The sequence below is a fragment of the Haliotis rubra genome, unplaced genomic scaffold (genome assembly GCF_003918875.1).
Source record: "Haliotis rubra isolate DU_JTF1 unplaced genomic scaffold, ASM391887v1 Scf824, whole genome shotgun sequence".
Taxonomy (NCBI): Eukaryota; Metazoa; Mollusca; class Gastropoda; order Lepetellida; family Haliotidae; genus Haliotis; species Haliotis rubra.
In genome coordinates, this window is record NW_025767551.1 from 440,312 (window position 1) to 460,798 (window position 20,487).

At 39.1% G+C, this 20,487-nt stretch overlaps 1 protein-coding gene and 1 long non-coding RNA gene across 2 annotated transcripts; one reads left to right on the forward strand and one right to left on the reverse strand.

The window, feature by feature from the left end:
* Positions 1-1,162: 1,162 nt before the first annotated feature.
* LOC124262161 lies at positions 1,163-1,571 on the reverse strand. The gene is made up of 2 exons (XR_006894506.1): positions 1,536-1,571; positions 1,163-1,216 (listed from the first exon to the last, which is right to left on the reverse strand). It is a non-coding gene; the product is annotated as an uncharacterized LOC124262161 (long non-coding RNA).
* Positions 1,572-12,445: 10,874 nt separating this feature from the next.
* On the forward strand, positions 12,446-16,283 carry LOC124262156 (axoneme-associated protein mst101(2)-like). Its single transcript, XM_046696618.1, has 2 exons — positions 12,446-12,537; positions 14,678-16,283. Exons 1-2 carry the CDS (start codon positions 12,446-12,448, stop codon positions 16,281-16,283), a joined length of 1,698 nt encoding a protein of 565 aa, XP_046552574.1.
* The last annotated feature ends 4,204 nt before the right edge of the window (positions 16,284-20,487 follow it).

Below are 20,487 nucleotides of genomic sequence, written 5' to 3' on the forward strand. Positions count from 1 at the left end.
GGGGAGAAACATAATCCTTTGGTAAACCTGTTCTCCCGCCAGAATGTTCCTGTTCACTCCTTCATAATGACTAACACTTGAAAGAGTAGGAAGCATATTGATACTACTACTACTAATAATAATACTAATGATAATGATGATACATTTCTATAACGCCTAATAGCCATCAGTAAGATTCTCTGTGTACAAAGTTAAAAACATATTGTAACAACAGAAACTAGAAAAGATAGTCAGTTTTTTATGATTGAAGAAAAGGATATGTCTTCAGAGCTGATTTGAAGTTTGTTGTTGCCATTGGTGGCCTGAGAGATCGGGGAAGAATGTTTCAGAGGTGTGAGCTGCGAACGAGAAAAATCTGTCACACATGTTTGTTTTGCTGAGTGGAGCAAATAGGAGGAACTAGTACATAGAACGAAGAGATCGGTAGGGCTTGCAAATGGTAATTAGATCTTTGAGATAGATAGATAGATAGATAGATAGATAGATAGATTTGTTGATCCACTCAGGATTGCACACTCACGTATGCTTGATGGTTACAGCTGATCCAAGAAGCTATTCACCGCTGTCTCTATCATGTGCAATGCTGCCCTGATGCTCATCCCTGATGACACACGATACTCTATGTACATGCGGAAGGTCTGTTGAATAAAGAAGATGATTGTAATGAAAAGGAAGCTGTACCTACATGCATATGTTTTGGTTAGTTGTTGTGTAATGTCTTTTTAAATTTCAGTCTAACTCTGTTTAGCCCCCCAATAAATATTTGTAAATGGTTGCTCTAGAAAGCATTTTCTGCTATATTTTCCTGAAAAAGTGTTTTTCCAACTTTTCATAAAAATATATTTTCATAGGGAAGTTACTGAAATTGAAATGATAAATTTAGTGTTCTCACAACTATTTTATAACACATTTAAGCAATTACAAAATAGCTCTTTCAGGAAAAGCTCTAAAATTGCATGTACAAGCTGATTTACTTCTTATCAAAATGAAATATCAACAACTACCTATACATTTTCTTGGGGGCGTGTGGGGGGTTAACAGAAGTCAGTATACAATATATATGTGTATAGAAAATATTGTAGCCTAGTCTTGTTATATCGGCTGAAGCCAATTGTTATGTTTATGTAACAGATATAACGCCGAGAAACAACGACTTGCTGTAGGGTGTGAATCTGTTTATTCCTTACATCACAGGAAGAGGTAGAAGAAGAATACCCTGTAAACATTTCATTTATATATATTAATATCACAATGGTTTGGGGGTTTTTTATCACAAGGGTATTAGCACAGATTCATTTGTAACATTGATTAAGAGAAGGGAGACAACTGAATCACATATAAATCATGATCACATTGAGCAATATGCACATCACATTCAACAAAATAAATACATTGGTAACAAATATTTTTCCTTTTCAGTTAGTTCACAAGTATGACCATACTGAGTGTGAAATATGAACTTATGCATACTGGTTACATTTTCCAGAGGAAAATGAAATAGTTACACGTTTACATTATATTCAAAATTGGCTCACCCGTCTATAAGACGAAGCTACTCCTAGACATCTATCTGGTCGGTCCGTGACATGTGCCTAGATGCTAAAGCAATAAAGGGAAAACAATATTTGATGCAATTCCGAGCGACGTCTTCCTACATCGGCTAGTGGATTACAGAAGGATCACTAGGTGAATATTGTGTTATTTCCGCTGTGTGATCTTTGACATTTTACGGACACTTCTCTTATCCAGGTCTACGGGCGGGCACTGAGTACTCTTTAGTACTCAGTGGACCTTTAGTGGTCACCCCCCACTTGCTCCTTCATCACAATGGCCTTGGCTGCGGCGCCAGTTTTGACACCCGTTCATCGGATGTACAGAGACGAGTCAAGTCATGCATGCACCATCAAGGCGGAGTGCAAGGTGAGACCATTCACGAGAGAACTGTTGTTTGATGCTATTGTTGCTACATTTCAAAATATTTCTGGAAAGGATGTTATTTCCATCTGGAATACCAATCAATGGGGAGCATTTTATGTTACCTTTAAGGACAAAAAGAGGGCAAAACTTTTGATTGAGGCCGGGAGAATCTATTACAAGGGAATAGACATCCTTATTACCTCGTATGAAAAAAAGATTCATGAAATAAAAATCCACTGGTTGCATGATGATGTAAAAGAATCCTTCATTAGAAACTTTTTGAAAGGATATGGTGAGATATTGGATATCACCAGAGACACTGTGACACTTTCTGGAAAGGCAACGGTTAGGACTGGAGTGAGAACTGTTTGCATGGTCCTGAATCAAGGTGTGATTGATGATGTTCCTCACATAGTGAGATTAGGAGATGGAATGACCATGTTGCTTGCCATTTTGGGAAGATCTCCCATGTGTCTTCGATGTGGCTTTAAAGGTCACATGAGGAACAATTGTCAGGCACAGCCATACGAGTTCTTTAACCATGTAACGCAGCGGAGTATCAGAGAGGAGAAAAAGAGGAGGTCTGAAGGAGACAATGTGTCAGAGGAGGTGAGTGAGAATGGTGAAGGTGTAGGTGAAGGTGATGACTTAGAGAATATTTGGCACAAGGAAAATGAACCAGTATGTAATGATGACGTGCAAGCAGGTAGATGAGGAAATGGAGAAGGTAGATGAGGAAAGGGAGAAGGAGAAAGAAGGTGAGAATGTGAACGTGGCTGAATCAAAGCCCAGTACCTCTTCTACAGTGGATGTGATTGCAGCAGTAGCTGAAAAGGGGCGGTGGGGTAGCCTAGTGGTTCAAGCGTTGGCTCGTCACGCGGAAGACCCGGGTTCGATTCCCCACATGGGCACAATGTGTTAAGCCCATTTCTGGTGTCCCCCGCCGTGATATTGCTGGAATATTGCTGAAAGCGGCGTGAAACTAAACTCAGTCAGTCAGTAGCTGCAAGTCTTTCTGATTCTGATTCGCAGTGCCTTAAAGAAATTCATAACCTTATAGATACGAGTGACGATGCTTTTACTGTGCCTACAGAGACTGCTAAGAGAAAGAGTAGGTCCAAAAGTAGGGAAAAAGGTAGGGGAAAGACGAGGCGAGAGTTGAGTAACAGTCCATGTACTCCAAGGCAGACCAGAGACAGTAGGTCCACTGGTAAATCTTACTCCGATGTGGTGTGTGACTCAGGAAGGGGTCAGAGTTGAGAGTGATCCTGTCTTCTTGATAATAACCTAAGCAATGCCCATCGACTATGAGACAGAAGAATGGATGTAACACAGATGCAGAAAACATATCCTCAAAAGAGGAGGTATATTACATTATTTCTGTTATGTACAATTGTTTCATGCATATCATATAAAATGTATAATGTAACAACAATCAACTGTAATGGTTTGCTGGTTGATTCGTCAAAAATTAATATTTTATCACACAAATTTAATTCCAGCGTTGATGTTCTATTTCTACAAGAGACCCATGTATATAATTTAAACGTAGCAAAGTTTTCTGAATCAAAATTTAATGGGAAGGGATTCTGGGCTTTTGGATCTAATTTTAGCAGAGGGGTGGGAATAATAGTAAATAATTGTGTTAATTATGCTGTTGATCAGTTTCGTTTAGACGTTGATGGTCGATATATCATATTAGATTTAACAATACAAGGGAAAAAATACGTTTTATCAACGTTTATGCGCCAAATATTCCAGCTGATAGAGTGACGTTTTACAATTCATTAAGTAAATATTTAGTTACCAATAGATATTTAGTAATAGTGGGAGATTTTAACTGTGTCCTTAATGTTAAATTAGATAAAACTGGTGGAAATCAAGATGCTGATCAAGCAGGAAGTAGTATTATAAAAAAATGGGTCTCTGATTTTTCTACATCTGACACATTTCGTTCTTCTTTTCCAGACTTGGTGGCGGTATCTTGGCGAAATTCTACTGGTGTTGGTTCCCGACTTGATAGATTCTAGTCGGTAGTAACATCTTCCCTCCTGTCCGCTGTCGAATCTACGACAATCTCCCCATGCTCATTCTCAGACCATGAATATGTGACGGTAAGAATTAAAGATTTTGAAGGCATAGATTTTGGTAACTCTTATTGGAAATGTAATAATAATATTTTTGATGAATCTTTTAAAATTTTGTTTGGTGGATTTTGTAAAACACATACCTTCTTTGGATAAAATTGATTTAATATGGTGGGACAATTTTAAAATCAAAATTCAAAAAATTTCTAAATTTGATACAAATTACAAGAAAATCTGACCGTCAGTCCCTCCGTAAAAAAATGGAAGCAAAGTATCGTAATCTTTGTCACGCAGAATCTTGTCATCCTGGACTTTACATTGATCAAATCCGTGAAACAAAAAAACAAGTCAATGATTTGGAAATATTGGAATTTAATGGACATATTATTCGATCAAAAGCTAAAAACATTGAAACTAGTGAAAAGCTTTCTATTTGCGCAAGGAAGCCAAGAGAGGTAAAAATAAATCGATTTCTTCAATATTAGACCCTTCTGGCGTTTCAGTAAAATCCTCTCAAGATATCATGGGTGTTTTTGTTGATTACTATTCTGAACTTTTGGCTGAAGAACCCATTGATGATAAAATTTGTAATGAATTTCTTACTGGTCTTCCTCAACTCAATTCGGCTAATTCGGATCTACTAGAAGGTGAAATAACAAAAGATGAAATTATAAAAAACCCTTAAGGATATGGAGAATGATAAATCTCCAGGTCCAGATGGCCTTACCAAGGAGTTCTATTTGTTTAATTTTGACTTTCTTGGTGATGTCTTACTACGTATTGTCCAATTGTGTTTTTCTGAGGGTTCTTTACCCGAATCTTCTAAAACTTCCTATATTACTCTGCTGTGTAAGGATGTTAACAATTCAGAAAATGTTAAAAATTGGCGTCCGATTTCATTATTAAATGTGAATGCAAAATTGATATCAAAAACGTTGGTGATATAGTTCATCTTGATCAGTCTTGCGCTATATCAGGTCGGTCTATTCAGGATAATTGTCATTTAATACGCAATGTGCATGATCATGTGGAACAGAAAAATATTCCATGTGCTTTAATCAGTTTAGATCAAGAAAAGGCATTTGATAGGGTCTCCCACGAGTATTTATTTAAAGTACTGGACGCTTTTGGCTTAGGTCCAAATTTCAAAAAGTGGGTCAAAATATTATATACTGACATTTCCAGCTGTGTAATTGTAAATCAGCACATTTCTCGGCCAATTCCGGTAACGAGGTCAGTCAGGCAAGGATGTGGTTTGTCGCCAGCCTTGTATGTTTTATGGCTGGAACCTCTTTTACAAAACATTCGTAAAAATCAAATTATTAAAGGTGTACACCTTCCAGATACTAATGATTCAGCAAAAATATCTGCATATGCTGATGATGGTATTGGGTTTTGTACTTCAGATGCTTCAATTCAGAAACTTTTAGAACTTTGCAGTATTTATGGGAAAGCATCTGGGTCAAAATTGAATAAATCCAAAACTAAAGGAATTTTTATTGGGAAATGGAAAAACAAGTCCGACCATCCTTTTGGCATTTCGTGGATTGACCAGGCAAAAATTGTAGGAATTATTACAGGCAATGAGGTCAGTGAAGATGATCAATTTCATTCTTTACTTACAAAATTTCGTACAGGTTTAAATTTCAGTAAAGGACGCTCCTTATCTATATTTGGTAAAACTGTACTGTGCAATGTTTTGGGGTTATCCAAACTGTGGTACCGTGGAGCAGTAACACCAGTTTCAAATCATTATGTAGATCTCTTTCAGAGGGAGACATTTCGATTTATTTGGCAGTCCAAAGCTGAACCCATTAGGCGCTCCGTTTTGTATCAACATATTTTGGGAGGGGGGCTTGGTGTTATTCACATCAAATCAAAATTGCAATCATTTCAACTAAAACATGTCCAAAACCTATTGAAAGGTAGTTCAGCAAAATGGACGTTTTTTGCAAAATATTGGATAGGGTTATCTTTACGTCAGTGCTGTCCTTCTTTTCTATCTCTCCGTATCCCTCTCTCTGAGACGATGCCATTATATTATAAACAATGTATTCAGGCCGTTAAATTATTTGAAAAAACCGTTTTGACTCCTAAAGATGCCATTTTGGACTATACTTCTAAAGCATTTTATGAGTGTTTGCTTCAAAAAGTAACTGAAAACAGAGTGGAACGTTTATACCCACAAATCAACTTTAGACTTGTTTGGAAAAAATTACATCTTTCATTTGTGGATCCTTTACTAAAATCTGTTAATTACCGTCTCATCTATGATTCTTTACCTTTAGGCTATAGGCTCTACACTAGAGGTATGTCTGTTTCTCCTGACTGTGTCCTTTGTCGGGTTGAAACTTCAGACCATCTTTTTATTCACTGTCCCTGTTCTATTGTCCTGTGGAATATCGTTTTTCCATGGTTGCGGTACTTATCATCAGGATTAATTAAAAAATGTCACGAAATTATTAAATTTGGGGTTATTCCAAAAAATCCAAATCATCAAAAATATTCTGTTTGTGTATATTTATTATCCTTGGTAAAATATTCTATTTGGACTATTAGAAATTTAAACAAATTTGAACGCAAACAGTTAAATGGAAACGATATTGTCTTGCGTTTTATGTCTCTCCTTCAAACACGTATTCGGGTCGATTTCTTTAGAGTATCAAAGTCTTCTTTTTCCCAATATTGGCTTTCTTCTCCCTTTTTCTGTTTCATCAATGCAAATAACCAGTTATGTTTTCTTTAACTGCTAAACTGTAAATTATAATGTATTTTATCATATCCAGCTTGCTTATTACATGTATTGTATATAGTTGCATACATATAATGTTGTAATAATAATACATATTATTGAATTGTCTATAATTGTTGTTAATATTAATAACAAAATTGTACATATACAGTAGTATTATATAAATTGTACTTTTTATAATATGTAAAGTTTGTACATAGCATCACTGTTTAACATATTAGATATAGATGACAATTCTAACGGATTATCTCTTGCAATATGCCTGCATTGTTACCTATTATAATAATACCACTATTGTAATATATGTATTTCTTTCCATGATGTTCATTTTGGCAAATAGGCCGTCATTTTGTCTTCTGTGCCTATTATAAATGTAATGCGTGTAATATTATGCTATAAAGTTACAAATGTAATGCTGCATTAATTAGTTCTGCTTTATGTCCCTGTTTCGCATGTTTTCAACTGTTATATGACTGTATAAATTGATAAATGCATGGTATAAATATTGATATCTACTATATTTCTTATAATTAGATTAATAATAACTGGGAAAAATGTCCATATTAGAATATTAGGTCCCGATTTATGACTCCACTTCCCCTCTTTCCTCTGTAGTTCTTTTATTGTTAAAATTGTCATCCCAAAACTCTGTGATAACTTTTATTTTAAGGGATGATAATAATGAGCACTGTCTGCAAATGTAATTACCTGTATTAATAAATATTTTATTCAAACGAAAAACAAAAATATGAATCACACTGAACCCATCACCAGCACACACAAGCGAACATCATATTCTCAACAGTCACCACCACAGCGCGTACGGACTACACGCACGACACCCATGCAAGATACATTATGTGAAAATATGTAGAATAGCAATCCAATTGAGGCATTAAAAACTTTACAGCCTATCACGTATTAGCACAACATATTTACATATCCAAACTGCCAACATTATTTAATATTAATAGACGTGTTTAGTCTAGAACTTTATTTCATATGCATTAGTGAAATATTATACCCTAAAACTTTAGAAACCATTCTACAACCAAATATAACTAACCTGGTGACTCCTCTGACTCGACCTCACATTATCAGCTCTCAGAATGCAATGAAACTCACAAGACACCACGAGGTATAATCATGTTGAAGCAGACGATCCAATCAACCAATCAAAATCATCCATGTTATAACAAGGATTCCCATAAACATGAAATGCACGTGCAATACATCTTCATTAACCTGGCCTACGCAGGACAAGCACAAATAATACTGCTGGCCTCAAAACTGTATAACACCACCAAGAAATGTTTTTATATGATTTTTTTTATTGACATTTTAAATAAAACACAGTATATAATACAAAGTGAAATGTCACTGCTACACACACCCCCTGTTCAAGAATGACGTCCTCGTCATGTACGGTATCAGCATAAAAGAGTAGCAACAACTTGTACTTATGACTTAGTTATGACTGTAAGAAGAGCATCCGAAAGCTTATCTGGAAGATTCGTGAATACACCCCTTGAAGCCAATGATTCTAGAAACTGAGCTTTTTCCATCCACTCAGGAACACCTGTATTCTGTGACATTACGTACTGTCCACTTGTCATCCAATTAGGTTTCCTTCTGTCCCGGGCGGATCGACGGGGTAAAACTTGCTCTTGTACTTCCAAGTCTGTTGTCACCTCAGTGTCATTACTATCCACAGTTTCTAATAGAGGTGCCTGTGTCTCTGTTACTGTCACTGCATGTTCAGCAGTCTCCGTTACTGTTTGAGCAACAGTTTCTAGGACAGTCATCTGAGATCCTGTCTTATCTGTTCCCTCCCCCTCCTTTTCAGATTCCTGGTCTTGTCCAACAGTCAGATGATCGTCACCATCTTCGTCCATCACTTTCAGCTCAGATGCAACTCCATTGGACACTGTGGGTGATCAATAAGCAGCTGAGTCTGTACTCAAGACAGGAACTGTACCAACAAGAACGGGGTCATCCTCCAGACAGGTGGATTCAACTTCAGTCAAATCTCTCTCAGACATGGTGTCACTACATATACTAGGCGTAGGATGGGGCTGATTATCCTCCCGACATGGTAAATGTCCTATGGGCAACAAGTGATTGTGATGGAGAGTTCTCGTTCTACCATCACCCAACTCCGGTGAAACCACATACACAGGGATTCCAGTATTTGGTTGATCAGTGACAGTATAAATTTCCTGCTCCCATTTGTCTTGCAACTTGTGTTTACCCTTATGTGCTAACATTTTCACCAGCACCCTATCCCCTATCTGAATTCCAGCTCCTCTAGCTTTCTGATCATAGTTTTTCTTTTGTCTTTCTTGGGACTTGATGGATATTTCTGAGGCCAGCTCATATGCTTCTTGAAGTTGCAAACGCAATGTCTTCGTGTATGATAACAGATTTTCATAACCCGGATTCCTATCAATTCCGAAAGCAATATCTACAGGCAATCTTGGATGCCGGCCAAACATCAGCATATAAGGGGTATAGCCGGTTGTTTCGTGTTTTGTACAATTGTAGGCATGAACAAGTGGTCCCACGTGGGTTTTCCAGTCTGCCTTTTGGTTGGAGTCCAACGTTCCAAGCTTATCCAACAAGGTTCTGTTAAAACGCTCACATTGCCCATTTCCCATAGGATGATACACAGTGGTACGCGATTTGTCCATTCCCATGATTGTGCAGGGTTCTTTTATCAGTTTACTTTCAAAGTTTGCACCTTGATCAGAATGAATTCTGGTAGGTATTCCGTAATGTACTATGAACTTGTTGAACAATGCATCAGCTGTGGTCCGGGCTGTCATGTTTTTGGTTGGAATGGCCTGTGCATACTTAGTGAAATGGTCTGTGATAACTAAGATATGCTGAAAATTCCCCTTCGATGGTTCCAAGGTCAAAAAGTCCATAGAGACAAGTTCCAGTGGATATGTTGCAGTGACATTCACTAGTGGCACCCTGGTATTGGTCTTTGTCTTGCGCCGAATGCATCTGTCGCAACTTCGAACCCATGATTCAACATCCCTAACCATTCCAGGCCAATAGAAGCGATCACGTAGTAAGGATAAAGTCCGGTCTCGTCCGAGATGTCCTACATCATCGTGCAAACCTCTAAGAGCTTTCTCTCTGAATGCCGATGGGAGAATCAACTGACTTCTTGTCACTTCATCTTCTTTGGTTATTCTATGAAGTACTCCTCGCTTGAACCATAGTCTATCAAACTGCCGTTGTAAGCCTGCAAATTCGGTGGAAGGTAAATAATCACGAGGTGGTCTTTTCCCTTGACTAACAAATTTAATCAGGACTGCAAGGATGGGATCAGCAGCTTGTGCCTTTTTCCATTGTCTGTTAGTCATTGCGTCCATTTCAACTCCGTCCTCTATCACCGAATCACTTGACATTCTAAGACATTCCACAAAGTTCTGACATAATATGGAATTACAGATGGCTTTGATAGAATCCTCCTTGATCTCCTGCTTTCCATCAACAGTATCTTGAGTTGCAGAACTAGGCAATCTCGATAGAACATCTGCATCAATGTTCGCTTTTCCTGGTCGATACAAGATACTGAAGTGATACGCCGCAAGAGATGCCAACCATCTGTGTCCAGTGGCGTCTAATTTGGCCGATGTCAAGACATATGTCAAGGGATTATTGTCTGTGTATACAGTAAATGAATGTCCATACAGAAAATCATGAAATTTGTCGGTGATAACCCATTTAAGTGCAAGAAATTCCAGCTTGTGTGCTGGATAATTCTGTTCAGATTTGTTCAATCCTCTGCTTGCATAGTCAATCACTCTCAATTTATCATTCTGTTTCTGATAGAGTACTGCTCCTAATGCTAGTTGACTGGCATCTGTGTGAAGTTCAAAGGGTAGGGAGTAATTGGGAAATCCAAGTACTGGTGGTGAAGTTAATTTAACCTTCAATTCCTGAAAAGCATGGTCATGTTCCGGTTCCCAGATAAACTCCTTTGTATTTGCTAATTTGCCCTTTGCATTCGGACTTGGCATTAGGTGAGTTAGAGGCTTGGCAATCGTTGAAAAGTCTGGAACGAAGCGCCGATAGTAACCAGCAAATCCTAAGAACTGCCGAACTTCAGTGGGAGAAGTTGGTGTTTTCCAGTTCCTGATAACTTCAGTTTTGCTCGGATCTGGTTCTATTCCTTCTTCAGATATGACATGTCCAACATACTGTACCTTTCTCTTGAAAAATGAACACTTGTCGGGAGCTAACTTCAGACTACATTCTCTGAGCCATTGGAAAACCCTAGTAAGTCTTTCAATGTGTTCTTCCAGCGTGCGAGAATAAATAATCAGGTGATCAATGTAAATGCAACACATTTGAAGATGCAAGTCCCCAAGACATTCTTCCATTAAACGCTGAAAAGTTGCTGGACTGTTACATAATCCAAATGGGAGCTAGTTGTACTCATAAAACCCTAAAGGGCCCACTGTGAGGGCGGTCCTTTCTTTATGTTCTTCCAAAATCTCTACCTGATAATAACCTGATTTCATGTCCAACTTTGTAAAGTACTTATTCCCCGCTAGATTGTCCAAAAGTTCCTCAATCCTTGGCAATGCATAACTGTCTTTAATGGTCCGTTTGTTTAATTGTCTCATAAAGAGCGCCCTTGTCGATGGAGGACAGAATTCTGATGTCTGAGGGCACTGGTTCCCGGTTTTGTCAATGGGCTGATCATGCCAAGTCGTGTAAACTGTGTTTTGTGCATTGCTAAATTTCACTGGTTATTTTATGGACTTGGTATTGTTCTTTACCAAAATTCATTATCTGTTCACATTCGTGACCAACTCGTGTTATTCCGGGACAAGCCGAATAGCGACTCGTGCCCCTCTGGAAGGATTTCATATTGGCGCATGAACATCAGAACTGCTTTAAAAAAAGAACGATAACTCTATCCCTGTTTGATTCCAATGTTTCTTAATATCACCGAAGCACAGTTACATTGTATTCCTAGGTTGTTTTGGGGGTTTTATTACTTATTTATTTTTAATAATTATGAATGACCAAAAAACACTCAAACTAAAATATCCCCAGTGCTATGAAATATAAGCCCAATGTTAAAGATTAAGGTTGATTAGCTACATACAAATATGATATGATTGTTTTGAAACTCGTAGCGATTATAATTACATTTCCTAAAATTGGTCGAAGCGCACGTACAATCTCCATAACAAGCCCGCAAGATCGTCAGAAATACACTCAGTTGGACCCATGAGAGCAGTGATGTCAACAACCGCACGTGCGTGTGTTTGAATCTCTCACCGTCAATCGCATGATTCTTATTAAAAACTTCATAATAGGCAGAAAAATCCTTTTAGCTGCGTTCTTTGTACTTTCAATATGACGATATATATTTTTCATGATTCTTTAAACAATGACACAGTGCCATAAACGATTGAAGTACTCGGGATTATTTTTATCAAAGCACCGCGCTCATTTACGCGCGTTCTGATTGGTTTGTCGTATTTTCGTATGTTTGATAACAAGTATCGAGTGGGGGACGAGTCTTCTTGGAGGTTACGGAAAGGGGCGAGTGGTGACGAATGTATCTGTTCACTGCAAACATTTACAAAATGGACAGCCTACAGTCACACGTTCCCTGAAAGCGGTAGCTCATGGGCCATTCTGTTAGAAAGTTTTCGTCATGGTTCTGCTTGAGCATACCCTCCCGGTATCCCTTGTGTCGCCTGTTGGAGATCTACAGGCATATGCCGTCGTTCTTGCTGACAATCGATGGTGGGTAGAGAGCCTAGGGGATCAAACAGAATCACTAGCCTGGACCACCCGATCCCGTTTGTCACCTCTTTCTACAAGCATGGGTTGCTGAACAGCAGTCTTCAGGTTGTTAATTGCGAATGGACGTTCATTTACTTCTTACATCGATGTTGTTTTGCAGTGTGTAAAACGGCACTGCTTTCAAACTTTCAAAAGCAAATCATGGACACATGTCTTCCCCATTTTGAATGAAATGGCTTGGAAATGATTTCTGTTTTTTCCTCAATACGCATTACAACGGCATCAAGCTTGACCTGCCATGACAAGTCCATGTCATCATATATATTCTTAACTTTCAATTAAAAGTACCCTAGAGGATATACAGAGAAACCTCTTTCAATGGAGACCATTGGAAGAAGTATGGAGTATTTGCATTTGGATTCTTTAGTCCTAGTTCATAAGTCGCAATTGTTCAAATAAGCTAGAACAAAATCTGACGTAGTTTGGAACTATGATACATTTAACTCAAGCTGATGTATTTGGTAATCCGTTGTCATCAAGTTATTAGTCACGCTATGGCTGAAATATTGCCAAAGTGACTTTAAATTTCAGCTCACTCACTCATCAAGTTATTAAAAAACGTGAATCTTCACGAGTGTTCATAGTGCAAAACCATGAAATGCTATAAATTGAATCGTAATCTGTGCCTTGAGTATTCCTTCCTTAGAAGCGACAAAACCCTTTCCACATTCATAAGAAATATCTGCCAAAAGCAGAGTCGATTGTACTATTTTGACTATATCATGATATATATATATATTTGTTTCAGCAGCATTACAGCTGTACGATGTTGTTTGTAAACAAATCGGGACTGAACCAGACAATGCAGTGATTGTGACAGAGCATGTGTTTATGAATTACGATGAAATAGTGATGATACAAGGTGTTCGCGAAAGGATAGCTCATCCTGCCCACCAGTGACACCTGTTATAAAGATATATTAAGTCTAGTCATTTGTTCACCTGAAATAATTCGTGAACGTATGGTGTAAGTCAAAATAGGGAATTGCATCGGACATATTTTTTGTCACTGATGCATCAAGTTTGGAGATATCCTCCACATAATTTTTGAAAACTTTACTGAGGCCTTGAATGTTCTAACCTTCATCAAGCAGCTTCTGAGCAAGAGTGGCATGATGCTCTTTGAAATCCTGATAAAAACGAACAAACTCGATTGTACCTGTAAAGTTGTGAAATGTGAATGCCAAAATGCGACCAAATGATTAAAAGTTGCGTTGCTATCTATCAGTTATGAATGTCTCCTTTAAATACCCAATGACAATTGACTTGAAATAGGCGAGAAAGTCTCAGTCATCATACTTTTTACACAAGCCATTAATGTTCCATGATAATATAGGAAGTCTGTTACTCCTATGTGAAAAGATCCTTGGCCTGTCGGATTGATATTCCCACTTGTTATGAGGATATGTTAATGTTAATTTAAAATGTCACATTAATTGACTATTTATATTATGGCATTATGGGTCACAAAAGTTTAAAGCGCTGAGTGCGGGTTTGAACTCACACTTTGAAGTTGTGTATTTTCACCAGTTGAGAGGGGGCTTGGGAGTTACCTGCCCTTTGATTGCCTAGGTTTCGGTCGGATTGTGAGAAGCTGTACATGTTAGTAATTTCTGCATGATTGTGCTGTGGTGACGTGGCTTCAGCTAGAATCTGTCTGCTAACATCAATGTTTCGCCACTCAAAAGACCTACCACTCGTCTACAATGAACATTTACAGCTGTCAACAATCTTCAATCAGTACATCCGTTCTGTACTGGGAATATCAATACTTTGGTGAGTTAATATTTTAGATTTGTGACTCAATATTTTACACTCGTGACTCTATTGCATTGTATTGGAAATCTGTACTTTCATTCATTGTAACCTTGTTTATAGTTTATTTAATATATTATTTAATATCATAAACTTGTCTGTGTTCTATTTTGCTGGTTTAAAAGGGATTCAAAAGACTTTTGTGACGGTAATTTCGAATCCGTAACACACTGAATGTCCAGGCCCAGTGACATTCTTTGCCCTGTCTCTTTCTGTGTTCATGTATATTTTATCCACCATCTATTCTACTTTTGTCCCATTTTCAGCGGACCGTTCACACTCCACTCCGGACTTTTGACCTCTTTTGGCATCACCTGTAAGGAGATGAAGATCGGCTGGTTTGTTCTTTGTCATTTAAGCACAGAAAGGGAGTGTCACAGAAAGGGAGTGCCACAGAAAGGGAGTGTCACAGAAAGGGAGCGTCACAGAAAGGGAGCGTCACAGAAAGGGAGCACCACAGAAAGGGAGAGTCACAGAAAGGGAGTGCCACAGAAAGGAGTGCCACAGAAAGGGAGTGCCACAGAAAGGGAGCGTCACAGTCACAGAAAGGGGCGCCACAGAAAGGGAGAGTCACAGAAAGGGAGTGCCACAGAAAGGGAGTGCCACAGAAAGGGAGCGTCACAGAAAGGGAGCGTCACAGAAAGGGAGCGTCACAGAAAGGGAGCGCCACAGAAAGGGAGCGTCACAGAAAGGAAGTGGCACAGAAAGGGAGTGTCACAGAAAGGGAGCGTCACAGAAAGGGAGTGCCACAGAAAGGGAGCGTCACAGAAAGGGAGCACCACAGAAAGGGAGAGTCACAGAAAGGGAGTGCCACAGAAAGGGAGTGCCACAGAAAGGGAGTGCCACAGAAAGGGAGCGTCACAGAAAGGGAGCACCACAGAAAGGGAGAGTCACAGAAAGGGAGTGTCACAGAAGGGGTCAGCCACAGAAAGGGAGCGTCACAGAAAGGGAGTGTCACAGAAAGGGAGTGCCACAGAAAGGGAGCGTCACAGCACAGACAGAAGGGAGTGGCACAGAAAGGGAGTGTCACAGAAAGGGGCGTCACAGAAAGGGAGCGTCACAGAAAGGGAGCGTCACAGAAAGGGAGTGTCACAGTGTCACAGAAAGGGAGCGTCACAGAAAGGGAGTACCACAGAAAGGGGCGTCACAGAAAGGGAGCGGCACAGAAAGGGAGGGTCACAGAAAGGGAGTGTCACAGAAAGGGAGTGTCACAGAAAGGGAGCGTCACAGAAAGGGAGTGCCACAGAAAGGGAGCGTCACAGAAAGGGAGCGGCACAGAAAGGGAGTGTCACAGAAAGGGAGTGTCACAGAAAGGGAGTGCCACAGAAAGGGAGCGTCACAGAAAGGGAGCGTCACAGAAAGGGAGTGTCACAGAAAGGGAGCGTCACAGAAAGGGAGTGCCACAGAAAGGGAGCGCCACAGAAAGGGAGCGTCAAAGGGAGCGTCACAGAAAGGGAGCGTCACAGAAAGGGAGCGTCACAGAAAGGGAGCGTCACAGAAAGGGAGAGTCACAGAAAGGAGCGTCACAGAAAGGAGGCACACACAAGGGTGCCACAGAAAAGGAGCGGCACAAAGGAGCGTCACAGAAAGGAAGTGGCACAGAAAGGGAGTGTCACAGAAAGGGAGCGTCACAGAAAGGGAGCGTCACAGAAAGGGAGAGTCACAGAAAGGGAGAGTCACAGAAAGGAAGTGGCACAGAAAGGGAGTGCCACAGAAAGGGAGTGCCACAGAAAGGGAGCGTCACAGAAAGGGAGAGTCACAGAAAGGGAGAGTCACAGAAAGGAAGTGTCACAGAAAGGGATAGTCACAGAAAGGGAGCGTCACAGAAAGGGAGAGTCACAGAATGTTATTGACATCTTTCGTCTTAGGTAACGTCGATAAACGTGTGATCCTTGTTGTAAGATCTGTAGATGATAGTGAGAATTTGCACGCTGAGCTTTTGATATATGTGGCTGACGTCTTTGGTTCCAAATGTAATGTCTGTCTTTGTCACGGAAGTTAAGCCACGGGCGTTCCTATATCGTCAACAACTATACCACAATATACAAAATACTTACTGAAATAGGAATAACATGTTTCTTTGACGTTTATTTCGTAGTTTTGAACTGAAGTTTGATTGTTAAATACGATGACGATCGTTTTTCTCAACTTTTGTTTTTAACACTTTTTGTAAAACCATCCGAAATAGATGAGATTTACAGGAGATACATAATAATCGTGTCATATTTACCCATTGTTGATTCATCGCAGTTAAAATGTGCCTGTACTCATGTTTCTTATATTGTCAACACAACCGTTGACAACAAATGTTCCCGTCTAAACACGTAGTTTCACCACCCATTGTTGATTGTGACGTAAATTACAACATGTTTCTAAATTTGTTTGATAATATGCAAATTTGGTATTATTTGATCTGTAAAATGGTATTATTGATAAAATTATAAGGATCAAATTCCAGTTGGGAAAAACATACATGTAGTTATTTTTATATTTGTTAAAACTGCCTATTTTGATAAAGTAATATACAAATAAACTCCACTCTATTTCTATTTCCGTGAGTACTTCATTATTGACATATTGACTGCTTCGATAGGATTGGCTACAGGACGTTTGTCAGGGGAATTAGGAAATACGTCACAATTACAACAAATCAATACAAGGTTCCTGTTAATGTTCGTGTAGCATTTCCTGCAGTGGCTGTGATGCTCCCTGACACAGGCATTGTGGGATAGTACATTTAACAGATGTTCGTAACATTGTAGCATTTCAAAACTAAGGACGCATGTGTGTAGAAACGAATTTCCTGCAGTGGCTGTAAGTATGCTGCCTGACACACATTGTGGCATCAGCTACATATTAATTCAATTGTTTCGTAACATTTTAAGAACAACATCAATTCAAAACTAAGGACGTCATGTGTGTAGAAACGAATGTATTTTGAATGTCCGTGTTTCACGCCAGTAACGATGCTGGACATGACATTTCCTCGTCTACCATATTTGCCAGTTTATCAAATTGTGTGGATCTAGTTACTTGATGTTCATAGTTGACATGATTTAATAGCCATTTTAATATAATTTTAACAAGCCACAGCGGACCGACATACATGGAGCTACGCCCTTATGGACAGTTCCCTTTTTAAGAAAAACCGTCTTTAGAAAAGGCGATGACAGGTTACATTATTACAACGAGGTGCCGATTTACGGAGATAGTGTACAGTGCATTGTAGTGAGTGAGTTTAGTTTTACGCCGCGGCGGGGAGTCTGCTTCACGATGCATTATAAGTAATTGCATTTTGAAAGTTCAGCATACGTGGAAACACACGGGATGGTCCGGGTTGGAATTGGTATTCGGGAACAAATGACGGCTTCGGATGGTCAGACTGGCTGACTTGGTTGATGCATGTTATTGTATCAATACTACGAGGATCAATGTCACAGATGATGTCAATAGATGATGTCAATAGATGATGTCAATAGATTGTAGATTATGTCAATAGATTATGTCTGTAGATAATGTCAATAGATTATGTCAAAGATTATGTCTGTAGATGATGTCAATAGATGATGTCAATAGATTATGTCTGTAGATTATGTGAAAGATGATGTCAATAGATGATGTCAATAGATTATGTCTGTAGATTATGTCAAACACAGCCTTCACGTAGCTGTAATGTAGTCTAGCGCGGCATGAAACAACAAACGAACAAACAAACGTACATGAAATCAAATTGAATGCAAACTGTTAAAATTGCATAGTTTTCCGAAGTCCCCTTTCTGAAGATGTCTCTACTAATACAGTGTATCATGTAAGTGAGTGAGTTAAAATTTAAAAACAGATCATGACTAAAACAAGTTTTCTCTCACTAAATACATGTAAATCATCATGTCAACGAGGGAAGTGAGAATATGACACAAGTTAAATCTCTTATAAAAGTCAGGTCATCAGCAATATTTCACCGCTCCCAGACAGAGACAACAACCACCATATCTTCGATGAAGAACTTAAAACATGTGTTTTACCAGCTTAACTTCCATCAGGTTCAAGGCCACATTTATCCTCTCGTGTACTTCCTTCAGAGGAGACATATCAGCATTCCGCCCACTGAAAGCAGCACAAAGTTTCAACTTATCTCCAGACATCACCGATGGATTTTGAGAGCCGTAAAACGTCACAACTACGTGGAATATCACACCCCTCAGTGTGTTTGGAGATGTATCCATAAACTGATGATGATGGCCGCCGTCGCACGAACAATAATCTGGAAGGTTGGCATCATCGTTTGAACAATATCTATCTCAACACAGCATAGAAAGCAGTCCTTTGTGGAGGGGCTATGGCCACAGATCGCCAGCAACTCTACATTCATTCAGCCCTCAAGGATCAGCTTCAGAGACAGAGATTACCAATGAACTATGCATCAGACGCGATCTGCTCACTTGGAATGATGAGAACTTCTATGATCTGTACATGTAACAAAGTGTATGTACGTATGATATTTTGTTTTCCTTAATGCCCGGACCGTCGACCGCCATAGTTTTAACGCCTAATTACCTCCGTACGTAATACCCGAAACATCGAATTTATAAAATTTCAATAGTCGACAGTCCGGGTGGCCAGCTTTACAGTACCTTTGCTACCTGCATGGACCCTAGCTGGATTTATACCATCCCCTCAGCCGCTCGCGATTGTAGGAAAGTTAAGCCATAATTTAAAATCACACAAATGCTACGTTTAAACATTCTGGTAAGTTGAAATGTACTTTGAAGGTTTGGGGCCTTACGTATCCTCGCAGGAGGACAATAATTTTACAGATCTTTAACTCCCTTTGAGGATACAGCCATTAACAATCCAAGCTACTAATCTAAACTACCAACTTTAAAATATATCTATTTACAAAACACATTAATCAGAATTCATCAATTTAATCAATGTCTTTTACAAAACCAATAATTAAATGAAAATTAACATTTGTAAAAAGATCCTTAACAGTTTTTACACTGAAATATTTATCCCTTACGAGAGAAAATGCAGCACAGACATGCTTGACAGTGACTCTCTCCATATTGAGTTACTAAAGTGCTCCCTGGTATTAACCATCCATCAGACTCACATATTTGATGATTCGTACGTTGTCACAATTTTGTTACTGAAGTAATGTCCCTCTGTGTTTCAGGCTCTTCTCAACTTTACGAGAACGTAATTTTCGCCCTCAAAACCAACCATCGTCAACATATCAGTAAACGGCATGGACTGTTCTGAAATGGCCGTATCCCTGCTATCTACTGGACAGGTGCCCCCGCCCCTACCTCCAGGGTCTCCAGCCATGTCCCGGATAGACTGTGTCTCTCTGTGTTTCCTCAGTGCATACTGCACCACCATGTTCTACAACAAGGACACCAAGTCTTGTCACCACATGGAAGGTTTCAGTCAGACACAGATGGTTGCCACGTCTGAGAATATTGAACACCTGGTGTTCGGCAAAGGTAGGGTGTATATTTTGTGCCAGATTTGATAAGAACATCCGTATATTCAGCGAATAATTTTGCCGCAGCAACATATCTGAGAATAACTACAGAAATCGCCAAGCATTGAACAATTATTAGGAGTTTAATACGACGTCATCCCATTATAAGAGAATTAATCAATTTGACCTGAAGAAACTTGATATGATGATATTTTGTGCTGAAAGCACGAATATGATGTAAAGTGGACTACCGATTTGATCAGAACAATTTACTGTAAAGTGCACAGTTCTCAAAGAAGAAACAATAGATCTTTTTGATAATTGAACACCAATAAATCATTTTATAATGGATTTAATTAATTCTAAAGAGAAAAGTTCGATTCCATCGACATCAGGATCTTGCCCTCGCTTTGCTTAAATTCGAAACCTGTGTCTTTTCCTAAACTTTATTTGTCCTGACAGAGACAGCTTTGATCCCACTGTCTTAGAGACCAAACTGCATTTATAAGGATGCCGTTTTAGGTTAGATATATCTTAGATCTTAGATATATATGTAAGTACTGTTTTGAATAATAGACTGTTTTCACTCAATGCTATTTAGAATGTAGT